The 22,470-nt window shown below is 35.7% G+C and overlaps 1 protein-coding gene across 3 annotated transcripts in view; it reads left to right on the top strand.

Annotated features, from left to right (window-relative positions):
* Positions 1-22,470, top strand: part of CDC73 (cell division cycle 73) — a 139,264-nt gene that overhangs the window by 109,108 nt on the left and 7,686 nt on the right. For all 3 annotated transcript variants that reach the window (XM_021929173.2, XM_031657472.1, XM_031657471.1), the window contains 2 exons: positions 9,097-9,258; positions 12,205-12,305. In XM_021929173.2, the coding sequence (XP_021784865.1) occupies positions 9,097-9,258; positions 12,205-12,305 (263 nt within the window). The remainder of the gene's footprint in view (positions 1-9,096; positions 9,259-12,204; positions 12,306-22,470) is intronic.

Here is a 22,470-nt window from a genome sequence, read left to right as displayed (position 1 = left end):
ACCCATTAATCAACCTCTCTCTATCTCCTCCACTGCCCCACCCTTCCTGGTCTCTGATAACTACCACACTGCTCACTTCGTGAGATATACTGTTTAATTGGTTTTATTTTGGAATTACTGTTGCAGTTACTTAGGGGATCTGTCATATTATACCAGAAATAGAATAAAGTCATAGTTTCTAAGGGTCATAATTTGTTAGTGTTTACTCAATGCCATTGTTCCATATATATATGAAATATGCATTCATGCACATACATATATGAAATATGCATTCATGCATATACATATATGAAATATGCATTCATGCATATGTATTCATACATGTACATACCTGAAATATGTATTCATCTATGTACATGTATGAATACAATTGTCATAATTTCCAAATGGTGGTCTCAGAGCTCTTAGAAATCTTAGATGGTTTTATGAAAACAGTTATTTCAGACCAATTTTTTTAGTTCAACCAATGTTTCGAGAATGCTGAATGTTCTTTTCTATTGGTTTAAAGATTTATTATGTTGCCTAAATTTATCTTTTTAACTTTTGTCTTTAAAAAAATTTTATTTCCACAGGTTTTTGGGGAACAGGTGTTATTTGGTTACATGACTAAGTAATTTGTGAGATTTTGGTGTGCCCGTTACCCAAACAGTGTATATTGAACCTGATTTGTAGTCTTTTATCCCTCACCCCCTTCCCACACTTTCTCCCTGCATCCCCAAAGTCAATTTTGTCATTTTCATGGCTTTGCATCCTCATAACTTAGCTCCCACTTACGAACGAGATCATTCGATGTTTGGTTTTCCATTCCTGAGTTACTTCACTTAGGATAATAGTCTCCAGTTCCTTCCAGGTTGCTGCAAATGCCATTAATTCCTTCCTTTTTATGGCTGAGTAGTATCCCATGGTATATATATACACTGGTTTCTTTATCCACTCACTGATTAATGGTCATTTAGGTTGGTTTCACATTTTTGCAATTGCGAATTGTGCTGCTGTAAACGTGTGTGCAAGTATCTTTTTTGTATAATGACTTCTTTTCTTCTGGGTAGATACCCACTAGTGGGATTGCTGAATCAAATGGCAGTTCTACTTTTAGTTTTTTAAGGAATCTCCACACTGTTTTCCATAGTGGTTGTACTAGTTTACATTCCCACTAGCAATGTGGAAGTGTTCCTTTTTCACCTCATCAAATGCCAACGTCTATTATTTTTTGATTTTTTGACTATGGCCATTCTTGCAGAAGTAAGGTGATATTTCATTCTGGTTTTGATTTGCATTTCCCTGATCATTAGTGATGTTGAACTTTTTTTTCATGTTTCTTGGCCATTTGTTTATCTTCTTTTGAGAATTGTCTATTCCTGTCCTTAGCCCACTTTTTCATGGATTTTTTTTGTCTTGCTAATTTGAGTTTGATGTAGATTCTGGATATTAGTCCTTTGTCAGAGGTATAAATTATGAAGATTTTTCTCCCACTCTGTGGGTTGACTGTTTACTCCGCTGACTATTCCTTTTGCCTTGCAAAAGCTCTTTAGTTTAATTAAGTCTCAGCCATTTATCTTTGTTTTTATTGCATTCGCTTTTGGGTTCTTGATCATGAAATCCTTGCCTAAGCCAGTGTCTAGAAGGGTTTTTCCTGTATTATCTTCAAGAATTTTAATAGTTTTAGGTCTTAGTCCTTGATGTGTTTCAGGACTTAAGTCCTTGACCCATCTTGAGTTGATTTTTGTGTAAGGTGAGAGATGATCCAGTTTAATTCTCCTACGTGTGACTTGCCAATTATCCCAGCACCATATGTTGAATAGGGTGTCCTTTACCCACTTGATGTTTTTGTTTGCTTTGTCAAAGATCTGTTGGCTCTAAGTATTTGGGTTTATTTCTGGATTCTCTGTTCTGTTCCGTTGGTCCGTGTGCCTATTGTATACCAGTACCATGCTGTTTTGGTGCCTGTGTCCTTATAGTGTAGTTTGAAATCAGGTAATGTGATGCTTCCAGATTTGTTCTGTTTGCTTAGTCCTTGCTTTGGCTATGTGGACTCTTTTTTTGGTTGCATATGAATTTTAGGATTTTTGTTTTAGTTCTGTGAAGAATGATGTTAGTATTTTGGTGGGAATTGCATTGAAATTGTAGATTGCTTTTGGCAGTTATGGTCATTTTCACAATATTGATTCTACCCATCCATGAGCATGGGATGTGTTTCCATTTGTTTGTGTCATCTATGATTTCTTTCAACAGTGTTTTGTAGTTTTCCTTGTAGCAATCTTTCACTTTCTTGTTTAGATATATTCCTAAGCATTTTGTATGTGTGTGTGTGTGTGTGTTTTTTTTTTTTTTTGGCAGCTATTCTGAAAGGAGTTGAGTTCTTCATTTGATTCTCTGCTTGGTCACTATTGGTGTATAGGAGAGCTACTGATTTGTGGGCATTAATTTTATATCTGGAAAGTTTGTAGAATTCTTTTATCAGTTCTACGAGCTTTTGGAGGAGTCTTTAGGGTTTTCTAGGTATACCATCATATCCTCAGCAAACAGTGACAGTTTGACTTTTTCTTTACCGATGGATGCCCTTTATTTCTCTCTTGTCTGATTGCTCTGGCTACGACTTCCATTACTATGTTGAAAAAAATGAAGAGAGTGGACATTTTTGTCTTGTTCCAGTTCTCAAACAGAATGCTTTAAACTTTTCCCCATTCAGAACTACGTTAGCTGTGGGTTTGTCATAGATGGCTTTTATTGCATTGAGGTATGTCCCTTGTCTGCCAATTTTGCTGAGCGTTTGAATCATAAAGGGTTGCTGGATGTTGTCAGATGCTTTTTCTACATCTATTGAGATGATCATGTGATTTTTGTTTTTAATTCTGTTTATGTAATGTATCACATTTACTGACTTGTGTATGTTAAACCATCCCTGCATCCCTGGTATGAAACCCACTCGATCATGGTGGTTTATCTTTTTGATATGTTGTTGGATTGGGTTGGATGTATTTTGTTAAGGATCTTTGCATCTATATTCATCAGGGATATTGGTCTGTAGTTTTCTTTCTTGGTTATATCCTTTCCTGGTTTTGGTTTTAGGGTATTACAGGCTTCATAGAATGATTTAGGGAAGATTCTCTTTCTCTATCTTGTGGAATAGTGTCAAAAGGATTGGTACCAATTCTACTTTGAATATCTGATACAATTCAACTGTGAATCCTTCTGGTTCTGGACTTTTTTTTGGTTGGTAATTTTTAAATTACCATTTCAATCTTGCTGCTTGTTGTTGGTCTGTTTAGGGTATCTAATTCTTCCTGATTTAAGCTAGGAGGTTTGAATCTTTCCAGGAATTTATCCATATCTTCTAGGTTTTCTAGTTTATGCTTGTAAAGGTGTTCATGGTAGCCTTGAATGATATTTTGTATTTTGGTGGTGTCAGGTGTAATAGCTCCCATTTTGTTTATCTTTTCAAAGAACCAGCTTTTTTGTTTCATTTGTCTTTTTTTTTTAAAATTTTTGTTTCAATTTCATTTAGTTGTGCTCTGATGAGGATGCTACATGTAAACCAGCACACTAGTTGATGTGCCATTTATCTGAGTGATTGGCTTTGCCTACAAGAAAACTGTTGTCCAGGTCTGGCGTGGTGCCTCATGCCTGTAATCTCAGCACTTTGGGAGGCTGAGGTGGGAAGATTGCTTGAGCCCAGGAGTTTGAAGTTTGAAACTAGCCTAGGTACCACAGCAAGACCTCGTTTCAAAAAAAAAAAAAAAAAGTTACAAGAATAGAAACCTGAAGTCTGGTAGGGAGATAACAGGCTTTGTAGATTGTCATAGTAATAATGTAAACAGCCCACTGTAAAATTGTAAAAAATTGAATTCTACTTTGAATAAAGAAGGTAAATTCATAGTGAAATACATATGGCTTAACTTTAGAATTAAATAAATGCCTAAATATATCTGTAGAGGTACATTTAAAGTTCTGTAGGCTGGGAAGCAAAAAGTATAACATTCGTCATATTTGAATTTCAGATGCATTTTTACCTTTTAGATGTTACCTTATAGACAGCTGTATTATTATATATTGATAGGCCAGAAGTGATTTGTTCGAATTTCTTGTTCAAGAGGAGGCATAGAAATAAAGTACTGTTGTTTGTTATTTAAGGCTTAAGTCTGGGTAGTACTTGATAGACTTAAATTTTGCCCTCTTTAACATCCTAAGTTGTATTCCATCTGGTCATTGCTGCAATTAGCTGAAACTTCTAAGCTGAGAGTGGAGTTGTAATGGAACAGGATACATTGACAGTTGACCTAGGGTAGCTGAGTTGATAGTGCTGTAATATATAGCACTTTGGTCACATTGTTTGTTAAGTTTAATTAGTTCTAGAGTATTATATACTTACTAATTCCAATATACACAGTTATTATTCATGATTTAATATCTCTCAAATTGTAATATGTCATATGATTGATGGTATCTTAGAGTTGCTGTGGCTAGGTGGCAGTCCTGACACAGTTTTTATTACTGGCACATGCACAAAATAGTGATGGCAATTCATAGTTTCATCAGTTCTGTGAGGTATGTGCATAGATGGTACTATATATGTGGAATTTAAATGTGGTGCAAAATATCTTCAGAAAAGATACGGTGCAATTTATTATTGAAACAGTTATTATGGAGGAACGAAGAGAGAGGACTCACACTACCTGATTTCAAGACTTAATATCAAGCTGCAGTAATCCACACATTGTACTAATGATGTAAAGATAGTTAGATGAATGAAAATAATGGAGACTGCGTAAATGGGCCTGTACTATTTTCGACAAAAACGTCAATGCATTTCAGTTGAGAAATGAATGCCTTAGCAATAAATGGTACTGGAACAATTGGATAAATATATGGGTGGAGAGGAATGATTCTCAGCCATTACCTAACACCATACACAAACATTTTTTAAGGTAGATTATACACACAAACTTAAAAGCTAAAACTGTAAGGCTTCTAGAATAAAGCATAATAGAATGTTTTTGTGACTTTGAAATAGTGTTTTTTTTTGTTTAAGAGTGAACCATAAAAAAAAAAAAAGAAATTTTAAAACTTCTGTTCATCAAAAGACACCATTAAGAAAATAAAAAGGCCAGCCACATGCTGGGAGAAAATCTTTTCATTGCACATTTCTAACAAAAGGTTTGTATCTAGAATCCTGTGTGTCAGTATTTTTAAAAATCCAATTAAAAATAAGCAAGAGATAATGATACTCCACAAAAGAAGGTATACAAATGGTCAATCAGCACATGAAAAAAAATTCTCAGTATCATCAGTTGTTGAGGAAGTAAAAATTAAAATGATGTTGAGATACTATTTCACATACCCGTTAGAAAGACTAAAATTCAAAAGACTAGAAGTCTCATACATTTTTAGTGGAAGTATAAAATGGTTCAACTGCTTTGGAAAACTTCCTGGCAGTTTCTTATAAAGTTACACATAACCCCATGAGTCACTCAAACGTATTTACATAAGAGAAATGAAAGCATGTGTTCACAAAAACACTTATACAGGAATATTTATGTTAGCTTTACTTGTAATAACCCAGACCTTGAAACTACCCTGCTATATACTGAACATTTGTGTCCCACAAAATTTATATGTTGAAACTTAGTCACTAATGCCAGGGTATTTGGGAAGTAATTAGGTCATGAGGGCTCTGTCCTCACAAATAGGATAAGCACCCTCATGAAAGTGGTCCCAGAGAGCTTCCTTGCTCCTTCTGTGATATGAGGACACAGCAATAATACAGTTTACAAACCAGGAAGTGGGACCTCACTAGACACTAGACTTGCCAATATCTTTATCTTGACTTCCTAGCCTCCAGAACAGTGATGAATTCCTGTTGTTTACAAGCCACCCCAGTCTATTTCTATTATTGTATCCTGAATGTACTAAGACACACCCAAATATCCACTAGCAGGAGAATGGTATTTTCTTACAATAGAATTCTACTTAGCAATAAAAAAGAATGAACTACTGATACATCCCACAGCAGGTATGATTATCAGAAACATTACATTGAATGAAAGAAGCCAGGTACAAAATAATACGTCTGGTATATGAGTGTGTGTATATAAATTCCCAAAACAGAAAAAACGAATGGAAAGCAGAAGAGTGGTTGCCTGTTGGGAAGGGGAATGGCATTTGACTGAAAGGTATATAAGGCAACTTTCTGGTTGATGCAGATGTTCTTTATCTTGATTGAAATAGTGCTTATACTTAGTATACGTTTATCAAAACTCATCTATTTGCGCATTTCACTGTATGTAAATTTTATGTCAATAAAAATGTTATATATTAAAAAATACACTGAAATGAAGCAGTGGAGTGCAGATTTGATACTTGAATTCTTCCACATTAGAGGAATGACATTCCCATTCTTTCTTTTTTTTTTTTTTCTCCAAAGGCAGTCTCACTCTATCACCCAGGCTGGAGGGCAGTGGTGTGATCTCGGCTTGCTGCAGCCTCCGCCTCCCGGGGTCAAGATTCTCCTACCTCGGCCTCCAGAGTATCTGGGATTACAGGCGCATGCCACCACACCTAGCCAATTTTTGTATATTTAGTAGAGACGGGGCTTCACCATGTTGGCCAGACTGGTCTTGAACCCCTGACTTCAAATGATCCACCCACCTTGGCCCCCCATAGTGTTGGGATTACAGGCATGAGCCACTGCACCTGGTCCTAATCCCATATTTTTTTTTGCAAAGCAGTAACCAAGTGCTTTATGGAACCTAAAAATGGAAGATAGCAATAGTAGATGAACCTGTTTTGCCTGAGATACATGTGAAACAATTACCTGTTACACACATCCAGCAGTGCAGCCCAAGCCAGAAGAACTAACCAGTTTTCTGGAGGGATGACTGTGATTTATATAGAATATCATAGTTTAATTGGCAGTATTTTTTTCCTTTCATAGTGGTACAATATAATGGTGTAGCTCACAATCATTGATGTCTTAGATTTGATGAACTGCAGTAGGGTGAACAGGTAAAATTATATTGACTCTGTGGAATACGAATCTTTTTTGTAGACTTAACTTTAGGGAAGAGGTCATAAGATCTGTCTTTATGTTATCAAATGAGATCTTTGCTGAAAAGCGTTTTGAAATAAAGCTTTTTTAAATTGCTTATAGAGATGACTGCAATTCTAAGAAAATACGTAGATAGAAGTTAACATGCTACAGTATCTAAAAATTCTAGGATGGTGGTTAATTGTAAAAACATGTTAATGTTTCTGAACTTTTATAAAACGTCTCAACCAGTGTGTAGACATGTAGATGCTGTGTAACTCTTATTTCTTAGGCATCAGAAGTTGAAACAGGTGTATAATAGACTTTTTATTAGTTTGGTATTGTAATAGATCACCCATTTGTATGTATTTTGTATTCTAGTCATATGATTAAAGTTTATAAGGAATTTTTTACAAGTAAATTTAAACTTTAACACCATGTTAAAATTTCAGAAGCCAGAAAAGAGAGAGATGCAGTCTTATATTTAACAACTTAAACATTTCAAATCCCATGTAGTTACAGATTGAGATAAAGCATTTCTCTTGGCAGTAGAATCCCTTTGTTCTGTGTTTGTGGAACATAAGTTCAAGAGAGCAGGGACTATGTTTTGTACTACTATATATTATAAAACTTACAGCACAATATGTTGCACATATTATTAACTTAAAACATTTTTGTTGTGGCTTTTTATTAGAACACAATTTCAAACAATGCACACATATTAAGTTTTCTAAATAATGTGTTTCATTATTCAAAGTATTAGTACTGCCTGGCATTTTCTAAGTGAGCTTGATTAATAAATAAACCAAATGCCACAGGAAGCAAATGATTATCTGGGGAAATTTTTAAATGATATAGAAATCTTAACTTTTTAGCCAAATGTAAAATGGATGTGAGATCAGCTCAGAAACAAAGTTCAGTATCATCATTATCACCATGAACTAAAAACTTTCTAGACAATAAAATTAATATTACCTTCTAATGAATCCAATATGTGGAATTGAAGTTTTTCAGAGAACTCTAATTAGCACAAGTTCTCCTGTGCTTTTTGGTCCTTTCACCCTTTCATCTCTTAAACGTTAGAAGCAGAATGATACTTTCAATATATTGATTGTATTCTCTCCATTTTATTGGAGAGACTAGATCATAGCTAATAAAATATGCTGTTGGACTGTTAGGATTTTGTATATATTTAGAAAATAAGACTTCTAAAATACTTTGTGAACACTAGCCAATTTTATATGTGGTAATAGCTATCCAGATTGCTAAGTTATTTTTAAAAAAGAATATCTGTCTTGAGAATGGATCCACATAAATAAGTTGATAGATGCCACTAGTTGATAATAATAGCAGATTATAAGCATACACTGATTTAATTTTCTTTTTTTTTTTTTGAGACAGACTCTCGCTCTGTCTCCCAGGCTGGAGTGCAGTGGCCGGATCTCAGCTCACTGCAAGCTCTGCCTCCCAGGTTTACACCATTCTCCTGCCTCAGCCTCCCGGGTAGCTAGGACTACAGGCGCCCGCCACCTCGCCCAGCCTAATTTTCATACTTTAAAATTTTCAAGGCTACTCTGAAGTTTGATGGTATTTTTGTAATTTTGCTGAAGCATAAAATTTAAAAAAAAAAAAAAAGTGTTTTGTTAAGCTCCTGGATAGGCTAAGTCACAGAGTAGAGAAGCCTGTAAGCCACAACAACTTTTTCATTTCAAATTGCTTTTTGATTTCTAATAAAATTCCTCTTTATCATGAAGTTTCCCTCTAATAGAATTTGAGAAATTAAGGATTAGTGTGGAGAATGCTAAGTGCTAGTTGAATGAATATAAATTGTGTGTTGTTACACACACACAGTCCCCAACTTAGGGTCTGAGTGAGCTTGAGTTCTGTTTGGTGTACAGAGGAAAGACCTATACTCTCCATGATCTGTACTTGCAGAGCAGATTTATTGAACAACAAGCATCTTTAGTTTAAAACGAATTAATGTTTAAAAAATTATTTCAAGTTATAGTTTATTTTCCCATTTTCATCACATGGAATATATTTGACTTTTTCTCATCTCTGTTTTTTCAAAGATTTGTCCCATCAGATGAAAAGAAGAAACAAGGTTGTCAACGAGAAAATGAAACTCTAATACAAAGAAGAAAAGACCAGATGCAACCAGGGGGCACTGCAATTAGTGTCACAGTACCTTATAGAGTAGTAGACCAGCCCCTTAAACTTATGCCTCAAGACTGGTAAGGTAGTCTATATATATATATTTCTTTTCACAGCTGTTGAATCCAAGAGAATGAGTGTTATTATTGCTGTTGATGATGTTGCTTTTTAAGAGATGGAGTCTGACTATGTTGCCCAGGCAGAACTTGAACTCCTGGACTCTATCAGTCCTCCTGCCTCAGGCTCCCAAGTAGCTAGGACTACAGGTGCATGCCACTGCACCTGCCAGCCTATATTTTTTAAATATTCGTTTGTTTTCTGTGTATTGTTGGTTGTTTTTTCTTGTGTGAGCAACTATCAAATTTTATCATGGGTTCTAAATAGGAACTGTCTTTGAAAAGTATGCTAATGTATATTTAGTTTGGTCATCAATAATGTTAACATTCTAATACATCCTCAATAACTTTATATTTTGGATAGGTAAACTTGATTTTACTTTTAAGAAGAAACATTCCAACTTCTGGAAAACCCAGTGTAAAAAATTCTTTCCACTTGTTCATTTGTTCTGGATGAGCTTGTAGAACCCAGCAAATTAGACTAATGTTGTAAGGTATTCTATGTTCAGATTTTTGGTTTGGAGAATTTCAATTATCTGGTAAGAAAAAAGTGAAGGCATACTTTTATTGTAAGGGAATAATCTAATAAAAATGATAGGAACAGCTCTTTTATCATGGTTTAACCCTTTTATTGCATTAAAATGTTCTTTAACAAAATATTAAGCTGTTTATAATATAAAGTACCTATAAATTTAGACACACAGATTACCTTATTTCTTTAATCTGAAGTAAAAGTTGAGTATTATCTGTGATACAGAGAATGCAACACATGGCACATTAGATAAATTTACCTTTGAAGTACTTGTTAGTTTTCAGGCATTAAGAAGTCAAGGCATTGTGAATATTAATATTAAAAATTTTCTTAAGAAAATTGCAACCAGGGGGCACTACAATTAATTGGTGTCACAGTATCTTATAGAGTAGTAGACCAGCCCCTTAAACTTATGCCTCAAGACTGGTAGGATAATTCTCTCTCTCTCTCTCTCTCTATATATATATACACACACACACACACACACACACACACACACACACACACAAAATACATATTTATATATAATATATATTATATGTAATATATATATAGAGAGAATTATATATATAAATTATATATATATAATTTTTAAATTATAATTCTTCTCTGGTACCTGATAGATACTTTGAGTAATGTAGAAAGTAAGATTAGAATTTCAGATATCAAGCTTAAAACCAAATAGGAAAGTTATACCATTTGTATTTTATGTTTGCAATGTATTTGCAGAAATAATACAGTGTATACAAATGTCATCACTATGCTGTAAAATACTGCTTGTGTGTATTAGTTAGGATCTCCAGCCATTGAAGTCTCCAGCATTTTCCTTACTTCCTTATTTTCCTTTTCCTTTAATTATCCTTCCAAGAATTCAAGGGGAGTAACATTTTTATTACCCTGCTTCTCTGCTGATCCTATAAGACCCAGTGGAATATAAGTGATCTCTGCCCATCAAATTCCCTTTGCTTTGGCAGGCATCTTGGGCTTTCAGCTGTTATAAGTTACATCATGAAATTGAAGGATTATTTAATAGTATGCTGCATTGCCAAAGATGATTTTGACAGTTTGAGGCATGTATCCTGTGAAAGGGAAAATTTTTTAACTTAAGACTTAATTTTAGCCTCAGAGATTTTGAGCAGCTTAAGAATTTTAAGCTTGCAGTTTTTAATAGTTGTTGCAGGTCTTCTGCTTGAATAGAAGGTAACTCTGGTGTAATGTTTTTTTGTATGTCTGCAGTGTTCATTAATTGCAGTGGTTATCAAAGTGTGGTTTGCAGACCTCAGGTCATTCCTAAGACTCTTTCACAGAGTTGCAAGATCAAAACTGTTTTCATAATACTGAGATGGCTGTTCTCATGATTTATCTGCCCTTAAATAGGAACAGTAGCATACCCAGTGCCCCAGCATAGTAATTTATTCTCCTCCTTCCTTTCTTCCCTTCTTCCTTTTCTCTGTACTTCTACCTTCCTTTGTCTTCTCCAATATGCCCATGCACCTGTTTCTTCATTTATACACTGAGGTTTCTAATAGTGTCCAGGGAGATCATTGGATTGTTTTGAAGATTAAATGTGTTAACATCATAAGTAATGCATAAAGTCCTTCAAATGGCACTTGACACATAGTAAATGCTCAGTAAATATTATTAATTTCAACCATTATTGTTGATGTTGTTGTTTCGTTCCCACCTCTTTAGATATTGGCTTTACCTGTTTATGGCAGTACTACTTATAATTTCTCAATTCAATTAAATATTTTGTAAAATAATGAAATTTGAAGGTCTATAAAGAAGTTTGTTCTTTCTAGGAAAACTAGGTTGATTGGTTGGGAAAAAAATTGCTTTCAAAAATACTTATACATTTAGGGTGAATGAAACAGTTGTAAAACAATTGCAAAAATTATAAAAGTCTAAATGGTTTCTATATTCAGATTACTTCCCAAGTAATCACAAGAACTCAGATAAGGCCCTGGGACCTTGTAAAATGGTTGATGAATTCCTGTAATGTAATGTTTTTAGTTAAAGTAAAATATTTAAGATGTGTTTGAATTTTAAATGATGTTTTAAACAACTTTTTTGATTACTAGTTATCAACCACTATTCCCTATTGCAGGGAACAGAAAATGAAAACAAAATTACATACAAGTATTGTCCATTTAATTATGTTTAAAAGACTTAGGTGTAAAAACCAGATATATGGGAAGTATAACAATCATGATATTGAAAAGGTGGTAAGTACTTACCTTCATAGAAGGATTGATAAGACTTTACCACATAAATGTTTATGGGTCTGTTGCCTAAGAGATTTATTAGTAGCTAAAGCTCAAGTTTGAAATAATCTCCGTCTGTCCCCTACCTCCCCCCATCCACTTTTCTACTTGTAGGGACCGCGTTGTAGCCGTTTTTGTGCAGGGTCCTGCATGGCAGTTCAAAGGTTGGCCATGGCTTTTGCCTGATGGATCACCAGTTGATATATTTGCTAAAAGTAAGATTCTCTTTATATTTACTGCTTATCCAATATAGAAATGTTCTCACTTTAAGAGAAAGAGTCATATAGTTCCGCGCATATGATGTGTATATCAAAAGATTGCTGTTAAGTAACATATGTTAATGTTTAAGCATCTGTGACATATTTTTAAAAGTTTTGTACGTTAATACTTTCTGTGTAGGTGTATCTGAAAGTGAATATTGCCTATCGCACAACATCACTAATTATTTTTAGATCACTTAAAAATCATTGGCCAGGCACAGTGGCTCACGCCTGTAATCCCAGCACTTTGGGAGGCTGAGGCAGGCAGATCACCTTAGGTCGAGAGGTCGAGATCAGCCTAACCAACATGGCAAAACCGTGTCACTACTAAAAATACAAAATTAGCTGTGCGTGGTGGTGCACACCTGTAATCCCAGCTACTCAGGAGGCTTGAGGCAGGAGAATCGCTTGAACCCAGGAGCCAGAGGTTGCAGTGAGCTGTGATCACACCACTGCACTTCAGCCTGAGCAACAAGAGCGAAACTCCGTCTCAAAAAAAAAAAAAAAAAAAAATCAGTACTGTTGCATGTCCATACATTTTGATTACAATTGATGCCAGTTTTAAATGGGTTGGCTTTTGATGAACAGAAATGTGTAGCCATGACTAAAGTGCCATAATGACATTTACCAGCTCTTCTTTTCATCTGTAATGATTGTAAGATGATTGACTTTTTCTCTTCATTCAGATCTCAGCTCAAGTATTCTCTCTTTAGAGAATCTGTCTCTGACTTTCCTGTTTCAAATAGCCATCACCACTTCCCAGTTGCTCTTTAAGCTTTGTTATTTTCTTGATAGCACTTACCATTCCTAGACATTTTCTAATTGTTATACCTTTATTCTAAGTGTTCCCTAGCCAGAATGCAAGTTTTGATGGGGAGTCCTTCTCTGCCTTATTTACCTTCGAGTCCTCAGCACAGAAGAGTGCCTGGCATAGAGAAGCTTTCAATAAATACCTGCTGAATGAATTATTTCATGCATATTTAATATTTATTAAACATATTAGCATAGATTGATATAACAAAAGATTAATTTCACCTGTTTATTTGCTGGAAGGGGATATTCCAACAATTAATTAATTGGAGTGTTCAATTAGTAATGTAAGTAAAATTACTTTTAAAAAGTCATTTTCATGAAACAAGTATGTTTATTAGAAATGACAACTTTATTATGAATGTTGATTGTACTATTCTGAAATGTCTTGTTTTTAGCAGCCCCAGTTTTTGTTAGTGGTACCATCATTTTTCCTTAGAAAGTACCCAAGCTTGAAAGTTTTAGTCATTTGTTCTTCTGTTACCTTCATTCATTTAAAAAAAAGAATTCTAATATTACTGTAGGAGATTAGTCAGGGTGGTGGGAGAAATTATAGAAAAAAGATGCAAACCTTCTTGGAAGGCTGGGAGGTTTTGCAAAAGCTTCGAAAGATAATTTGGCTGAAGTCAGCCAGATTCTCTTATCCGGAGCCTAATAGCAAAGGTTAGATAACCTGGGGATATAAAGAAATTCGTCTAGATAAGTTAGTTTACTTAGGCCTTTAATCAGCCGTGGGAGTTGGGGGTGGGGGGTGGGGGTGGCAATGGGGCAGGGGTTGGAGGTGGGGGGAGGGTGGCAAGGCAGTGGCGACCATATTAATTACCCTTGAGTGTGTTGGCTCAAAGCCTTTGTCATTAAATCTGTAATAAAAAAATGCCAGCGTGTGTGGGCTGCGGCCGCTGTGACTCTATGGTATCCTCCTCGATGTCTGTGAGTGGCCCAGTCCCCTAGCCGCACGTCCAGGGAAAAACCTGTGTCTGCATACATTTTTCTTCTGTCGTTCGGCCAGGGTCTGCAGGTTGGGCCTGGCAGCTGACGTTATGATAGATTTTTATGTTATTTCTGAAACTTGAATAATGCACAGAGTTGGTAAATAGAAAGTTAAATAAAAAGAGAATGGGAATTTTAATGAAAGTAAAATGTCAATGTGAATTCTCTTTTACCTACTTGCCTTGTTGAATAATATTTCAACAAAAAATGATTAGAATATCTTCAAGATATAAATGTATGAAATTCATTAGGAATATAAAGTTTTAATTTTTGTTCAAATTGTTAGTCTTCTGAAATTTAGATAAGAATTTAGAGAATTTTCTTTTAACAGTCATCAGTGATTTACTTTCATAAACTATTCTTTCTCTTCCACCTATTCCTTCTACACTGACTCCTTTCTCTCAGCGTTTAAGAATACTCTTTCCCCTTCCATCTTAAACAACAAAACAAAACCCTTACATTGACCTCCCCCTTTCCCCTAGCTGCTTCTTTTTCCTTTTATAGCTACACTTGGGAAAGAATTGTCTCTACCCATTCATTTTCTGTTCAAATTCCCTGTAGTCCGGCTCTTGCTCTGTACTAAAACTGTTTTCACTGAAGTCACCAGTGACTCAAATACTGGATACTTTTAAATTATGAGAATTTGATTCTGTTGACTACTCCTTTTTAAGTTACTTTCCAAGTACCAGTTATACTTTGTCTCAGATTTCCTTGCTACTTTTCCTCTGGTTATCAACTGCAGTGGACCCTTCAACATCATGCAGTTGAAAACTCCCATATAACTTTTGACTCCTCCCAAACATACGTACTAAGAGCCTACTACTGTTGACTGGTTACCTTAACTGGTAACATAAACAGTCGATTAACAAATATTTTTCATGTTAGCATTGTATATTGCATTATTAAGATAAAGTAAGCTCTAGACAAAAAGAAAATGTTAAGAAAATCATAAGAAAGAGAAAATACATTTACTGTTCATTAAGTGGAAGTCGGTTACCATAAAGGTCTTTATCTTCATTGTCTTCACATTGAGTAGGCTGAGGAGGAGGAAGGGTTAGTCTTGCTGTCCCAGGTGGTAGAGGCAGAAGAAAATCCATGTATAAATGGACCCACTCAGTTGGAACTTCTATTGTTCAAGGATCAAATGTATATGGTTATGTCCCTATTTCTCATCTCCTGTGACTCTAAATACCCTGTCAAGAAGATCTCATAGCTTTCAGTTATCACTTATATTCCCTTATTCTAAAAATTATTGTCTCTAGCTTGATATTCTGGACCTATATACCTCATTCACTATGAGATAACTTCTCCGTGATATCTCATTGCTACGTCAAACTCAAGCTTTTTCAAATGGAATTGGATTGTTTTACTCTCTTCCTTATTCCTCAAACTATTTCTTATTATCTGTTAGTCCTTTTCAGTAATTTGTCTAAGCCAGAAACTTGTGAGTATATTATCTCTTAGCTTTTAGTTGGTCTTTTTGCTTTCACTCTTCTGGCTTCCAGTCGTTTTCTCCATCAGAATACACTGTACAGCATTGGGGGAAAACTGAGAGCATTTGGGAGTATTTCTATAGGCCTTGATAGAAAATTGTATTATATTTTGTTGATGTTGCATAATTACATGGAATACATCATTTGAGAGAAAATATTAAATACTGATTTGCATAAAATTGCAAAATAAAATCTTTACAAATTTAAAATGAGAAATTTAAGCTGATATCTGGATATATTTTAGATATGTTATATTTGAGGTGGCTATATTTATTGACATTTAAAAATTTTTTATTGATACATAATATTTGTATATACTTATGGTGTACATGTGATATTTTGTTACATGGATGGAATGTGTAATGATCAAGTCAGTTTTTAGGGTATGTATAACCTTGAGTATTTATTATTTCTGTGTTTTGGGAACATTTCAAGTCATCTATTCTAGCTGTTTAGAAATATATAATACATTATTGTTAAGTATATTCTCCTACTCTGCTTTTGAACATTAGAATTTATTCCTTTGTGCAGCTGTTCACCATGGCATATGTTTAACTATGTAACAATCCCGCACATGTACCCCTGAACTTAAAAGTTGGAAATTAAAAAAAGAATTTATTTCTTCTACCTGTATGTTTGTACACATTAATCAACTGCTTTTCATCCCTCTACTTCCCTCCCACCACACACATACACACACCCTTCCAACCCTCTAGTATCTTATCATTTTACTGTCTACCTCCATGAGATCAACTTTTAAAGTTTCCACATATAAGTGAGAATATGGGATAATTTGTCTTTCTGTGCCTGATTTCTTTCACTTAATATAATGACCTTCCCCTTCTATCCATGTCGCATTGCCACAGATGACAGGATTTCATTCTTTTTTATGGCCAAACAGTATTTCAGTGTGTATATATACTACATTTTCTTTATTCATCTGTTGATGGATTTAGGTTGATTCCAAATCTTGACTATTGTGAATAGTGCTACAGTAAACAAGGGGTGTAAGTATCCCTTTGATAAACTGATTTTCTTTCCTTTTGATAAATACCCAGTAGTAGGATTGCTGGATCATCCAGTAGTTCTGTTTTTAGTTTTGAGAAATCTGCATACTGGTTGCCATAGTGGCTCTACTAACTTATATTTCCACCAACAGTGTAGGAGTTCCCTTTTCTCTGCATACTTGCCAGCATCTGTTATTTTGTCTTTTTAGTAATAACCCTTGTAATTGGGGTAAGGTAATATTTCATTGTGGTTTTGATCTGCACTTCCCTGATGGTTAGTGATGTTGAACATTTTTTCATGTATTTGTTGGCCATTTATTTGTATGTATTTATTTAACTATTTGTTTGTATATATCTTTTGAGAAATGTCTGTTCATGTCCTTTGCCCACTTTTTAATGGGATTTTTTTTTTAAATTGTTGAGTTTCTTGCATATTAGTCCCTTGTTGGATCAATAGTTTGCAGATATTTTCTCCCATTCAACAGGTTGTTCTTCACACTGTTTATTGTTTCCATTGCTGTACAGAAACTTTTTTCTTTAATATAGTCCCATCTATTTTTGTTGCTTGTGCTTTTGAGGTCTTAGCCATAAAGTCCTTGCCTTGACCAGTGTCCTGAAGCAGTGCTCCAGTGTTTTTCTGTGTTCTGTTATATCCCACTCAGTTTCTGTGATATCATTATTTTGAATTCTTTTCTGATATTTCCTGAGTTTATTTTTCATTGGGATCTGTAGCTGGAGAATTATTCTGGTGTTTTTTTTGTTTTTGTTTTTGTTTTTTTTTTTTTTTTTGGAGGTATCATAATTTATTTCTTTTTCTATTTTCTTGTGCCCTGTGTTGATATCTGCACATCTGGTGTAAACATTGCTGCTTCTAGTTTTTTGAATTTGCCTTTTTAGGGGAGGACTTTTTCCCGAAGATGTACCTATGATTTTGATTGGGTGGGACACTTTGGCTTTGATTCTTGGTACTGGCTGTGTAATTTCTTACCTATAAACAGCGTCAATGGTGTCTGTGTTTTCCTCAGTGGCTTAAGGTATGCTTGTTAGTGGAGGGTGTGGTGAAGTTTTACTGGGGTCAGTGACATCAGGCAGGCTAGTCCTTGGGCCCCAGTGGTGGCAGCAGCAGGCTGAGCCTGCTTGTCTTTGAGTCCCAAGGCCATGTATGCTGACACCTGTGCTAGTGAGTCCAGATATCATCTTGGTTGCCAGCAGTGGCAGTGGTGAGCCTGGAGGGTGAGCAGGTCAGGTTTCTGGGCAGTGAGCAATGGCGGTAGCAGTGAAGGGGCAACCCTCTGGCTCCCCAGAGGTGCACACTGTTACCGATTGTGGCTTTGATGGGCTGGACAGGACAGTGCCCAGGCCCACAGGTGGTGTGTGTGGGTGGGTAGCAGTTGTGATGGTAGTGGCAGGTTGGGTGGGCGTGTCTTCTGCCCCTGGGAAAAGTGCTCAGGTGCCAATGGTGGAGGATATCATAGGGCCACCCTCAGGACCCCAAATATGTGCTCGGGCACTGCTAGGGCAGCAGAGGGGGAGGACAGAGCCCAGCCAAGCTGGCCTGTCCTCAGGCCTCCAGGTCGCAGACAGGGGTGGGGTGTTCTTCAGGCCCTTGGCAGAGTGCTACCAGCACTTGGGTCCTGCTGCTGGAGAGGGCAATGTTGTTTCCAGTGGCAGCGGCCAGTAGGCAGGCATCTGTGGCATGTGATCTTCCCCCAGTTGGTGGCTGTGATTGGGGGAATCTGTCCTCAGGGTGCTTTTAAATACATGACTGTTGGGGTTGTGGGGTCACTGCCAGTGGCTTGCAGTTAGGTATCATCATTGTCTGCAGGTTGGCAGGGGGTGGGGGACTGCCTTCAGGTGCTTCCCCCACCCCCAACTTAGGGTGTAGGGACTCTTGGGCCCCAGGGTAGGTTGCAGTCTGGTGGGGGCTGAGCCCTCAAAATGGCGCTGTTCTGCAGCTGCTTCAGGCATGTGTAGGGCCTAAGCATGAGCCTCCTATCTGGAGCGTCTTGTGGTCTCTAGGCAGCTTTCTGTGTTGGTGTCAGGACCCCTGAGGGTCGTGTGGCTCTCCCTCGGCTAGGACTGCAGGAATCTGAGGTGGGAATGTGGACTATTAGGATCTCTCACCCTTATCTCACTGGTGAGCCCGTCCTGGCTTCCCTTCTCCTTCCTTGCCTTTGGTGTTTCTGGTTGCTTTATCTGTTGAATTCCAGTGCACTCTCTTAGACCATCTATTTGAAGTGTGATTATCTACTCACTATTTTGGTTCTCTTTGTTTGTTTCTTTTACCCTCCTCCTAACTTACAGAAGGTGGTTCTTCTTTTTGGAGGAGGCAGGTGCCAGTTGCCTCTAGTTAGCTATCTTGAAACCCCTCTCAGGATATTTTTAATGATAAATTTCTTCAAATTATTGCTAGCTACCATTGGAAAAATACTTTTATTTAATAATCTTCTGTATTATCCCTTTACCATTTGTCATGCCATCAGTATATCTAAATATTATTTAAAAGGGCACCTTTTTTTTTTAATATCTTGCTTTGCTGCTTTCCCCCAAAAATGTTGGCAGCATTCATAAAGTTTGCAAAAACAAGCAATTCTGAGTTGTGTGAAATATTTTGCAGTTGCAATTCATTGTGCCACAATAAAACTGGCTTCTTACAAAAGAACTTTATTTCTTCTTCTTCTTCTTCTTCTTCTTCTTTTTTTTTTTTTGGAGACAGTCTTGCTCTGTTGCCCAGGCTGGAGTGCAGTGGTGCAATCTCGGCTCACTGCAACCCCCCAGGTTCAAGCGATTCTCCTGTCTCAGCCTCCTGAATAGCTGGAATTACAGGTGCACGCCACCATGCCTGGCTAATTTTTGTATTTGTAGTGGAGACAGGGTTTCATCTTGTTGGTCAGGCTGGTCTCAAACTCCTGACCTCGTGATCCTCCTGCCGTGGCCTCTCAAAGTGCTGGGATTACAGGCGTGAGCCACTGTGCCTGGCCTGTTTCTTCTCTTTTTAACTTACAGAGGCTTAAAAACTTTTAATACTTTTTGTGAATAAGACATTTTTTTTATGATAATATGTTGGTGTAAGTTTGTTTCACATCATTGCTTCATATGAATAAAATACTTTATGAGTGAAACTTTATGTTTTTAAAAATTAGTGACTTATACTTTTTGAACTCTAGTATCCCAACTTTAAATTTAAAAGTTGTCTATTCTGGTGGAAAAATAAATATCAATGAAGATGAAATCTGTTGAAATTATTAAAGAAAACTGTAGGCCATTATGGCTTTAGTTTGATCATTTTAAAAAATGTAACATATGTATTCTGAAGAATGATTAGCAAATAATTGAACAAGTTAGAAAAGCAACACCTAAGCAGAATGGAAAGGATTAAAATGTTGATTTACATTGAATGCATGAGTTTTAAAAATTGTTTTATTGACAAATTTATTTTACTCATATAAATACTACTTTGAAAGTAAGTTTTTTGAACCTTACTACATGTAACTCCTTTAATGAATTAGTTTAAATTCAAAATGAATAATTTGTGTCTGATGAAGAGACTTTTATTTATATAAGCAAAGAAATTAGAAATAAGTTTATTTTTCTGGGCACAAATTATTCATTTTAAATTTTTATCAAGAATTGAATCTTGATTAGTTGTTAACATCAAAAGCCAATATGCCAGCAGGCAACATGAAACAAGCAATAATAAAATAAGCTATCAGAAAAAACTTCAAAAGTCAATTGTTTTCTCTTTAGAACCTCTATTACCAGGTTACGATACCGATCATAATCATATGCTAGTGAAAAAGTAAAAAATTGGGGGGGAAAAAGCTTAACATTTGTACATGCACATGCAAAACAAAAGCTCCCTTGATAATAAAGGGATTGCAAATATAATGAAAACTAGCTGGGGTGATTCAACTGGATTATTAAGGAGAGAAAAAGATTATAAGTCATTATTTTATAACCTACCTGTTTTTAGTACAACTAGTTGGGAAGTTTTGCCCTAGAATGTATCACCTGGAACAATACAGAATTGTCTTTTAAAAATGACTATCATATAATTTCACCTTCTTCTTGTCAACTTTCCAGTGGCTTAGTATCACATTTGGAATAAAATTCAGATTTCTTATGCTGTAGTTGAGAATATACATATAGGCCATTGCCTACAAAAAAAAAGTTAAATTGAAGCTGGTTGTGGTGGTGTGCGCCTGTAGTCCCAGCTGCTGGAGAGGTTGGGCCAGGAGGGTCACTTGAGTCCAGGAGTTTGAGGCCCTGGCCTACATAGTGAGACCCTGTCTCAAACCGACCAACTAACCAAACAAAAACAGCAAGTATAACGTTTTTTAACATTTAAAAAAAAATTATTCTTCAACATAGGACATTCCATGCTTGCGTCCGTCTTGGGACCTTTGTATCAGCTGTTCCTTCTGCCTAAAATCTTCCTCTCCCAAATCTTTGCAAGACTTGTTTTTTCAATTACCTGCTTCTCCTTGAGAACCCCTCTCTGAATACTATTGATAAAAACCTCCCACACATGTATTATGTCCTTATTCTGCCTCATTTTTCCTCAGTAGCATTTATACTATCAGAATATTGTATATTTATCTGTTTAACTGTTGACTCTTAGAATATAAACTCCCTTAGGGTGGGGACTTTGTCTTGGTCACTCTGTGTCCTTCGTGCCTACAATAGTGCATAATATGTAGTAGACAATATATGTCAGATATAGCTTTGATTACAATTTTTTAGTTTAACTTTTTAAATTGCTATATAATTGTACATATTTATGGGGTACATAGTGATATTTTGATACATATAATGTATAGTGATCAGATTATCATAATTAGCATAGCTATCATCTCAAATGTTTATCATTCTTTGTTTTGGGAGTAGTCAGTATCCTCCTCCTAGCTGTTTGAAACTGTGTTTTATTGTTAACTGTAATCCTGTAGTGGTATGGAACAGTCAAACTTATTTTTTCTATCCAGCCATAATTTTGTGTGCTTTAACTTTTTTTTAGCTTCCACATATGAGAGAGAACTTGTAGTGTTTACCTTTCAGTTTCTGGCTTGTTTTACCTAATATAATGTTCTCCATTTCCATCCATGTTGCCACAAATGACAGGATTTCATTTTTTTTTTTTTTTTAATGGCTGAATAGTATTTTGTTGTGTACATATATGCCACATTTTCTTTATCCATTTATCTGTTGTTGGACCCTTAGGTTGATTACATATCTTTGCTGTTGTAAATAGTACTGTGAATAGAATGCATTAAACATGGGGGTGCAGATACCTCTTCAGTATACTTATTTCCTTTTATTTGGATAAATTCCCAGTAATGAGATTGCGGGATCATATGGTAGTTCTATTGGTAGTTTTTTGAGAACTCTAGACTGTTCTCTATAGTGGCTCTACTAGTTTATATTCCCACCAACAGTGTATGAGTTGCCCTTTCTCCACATCCTCTGGAACATTTGTTATTTTTTTGTCTTTTTTATAATAGCCATCCCAACTGGAGTGAGATGATACCTCATTGTGGTTTTGATTTGCATTTTCCTGATGATAAGTGACATTGAGCATACTTTATTTGTTGACTGTTTTTATGTCTTCTTTTGAGAAATGTCTATTTAGATCATTTCCAATGATAAAATCTGATTGTTTTTATTCTTTGAAATTTTTAAGTTTCTTGTATATTCTGAGTATTAATCCCCTGTCAGATGAGTAGTTTGCAGATATTTTCTCACATTCTTTAGGTTGTCTTTTCACTCTGTTGATTGTTTCCTTTACTGTGCAGAAGCTTTTTAGTTTGATATAATCTCTTTTAT

This window comes from Papio anubis, chromosome 1 (assembly GCF_008728515.1).
Source record: "Papio anubis isolate 15944 chromosome 1, Panubis1.0, whole genome shotgun sequence".
Taxonomy (NCBI): Eukaryota; Metazoa; Chordata; class Mammalia; order Primates; family Cercopithecidae; genus Papio; species Papio anubis.
Note: the sequence above shows the minus strand (reverse complement) of the source record. Positions and strands in the feature narration are given on the sequence as shown.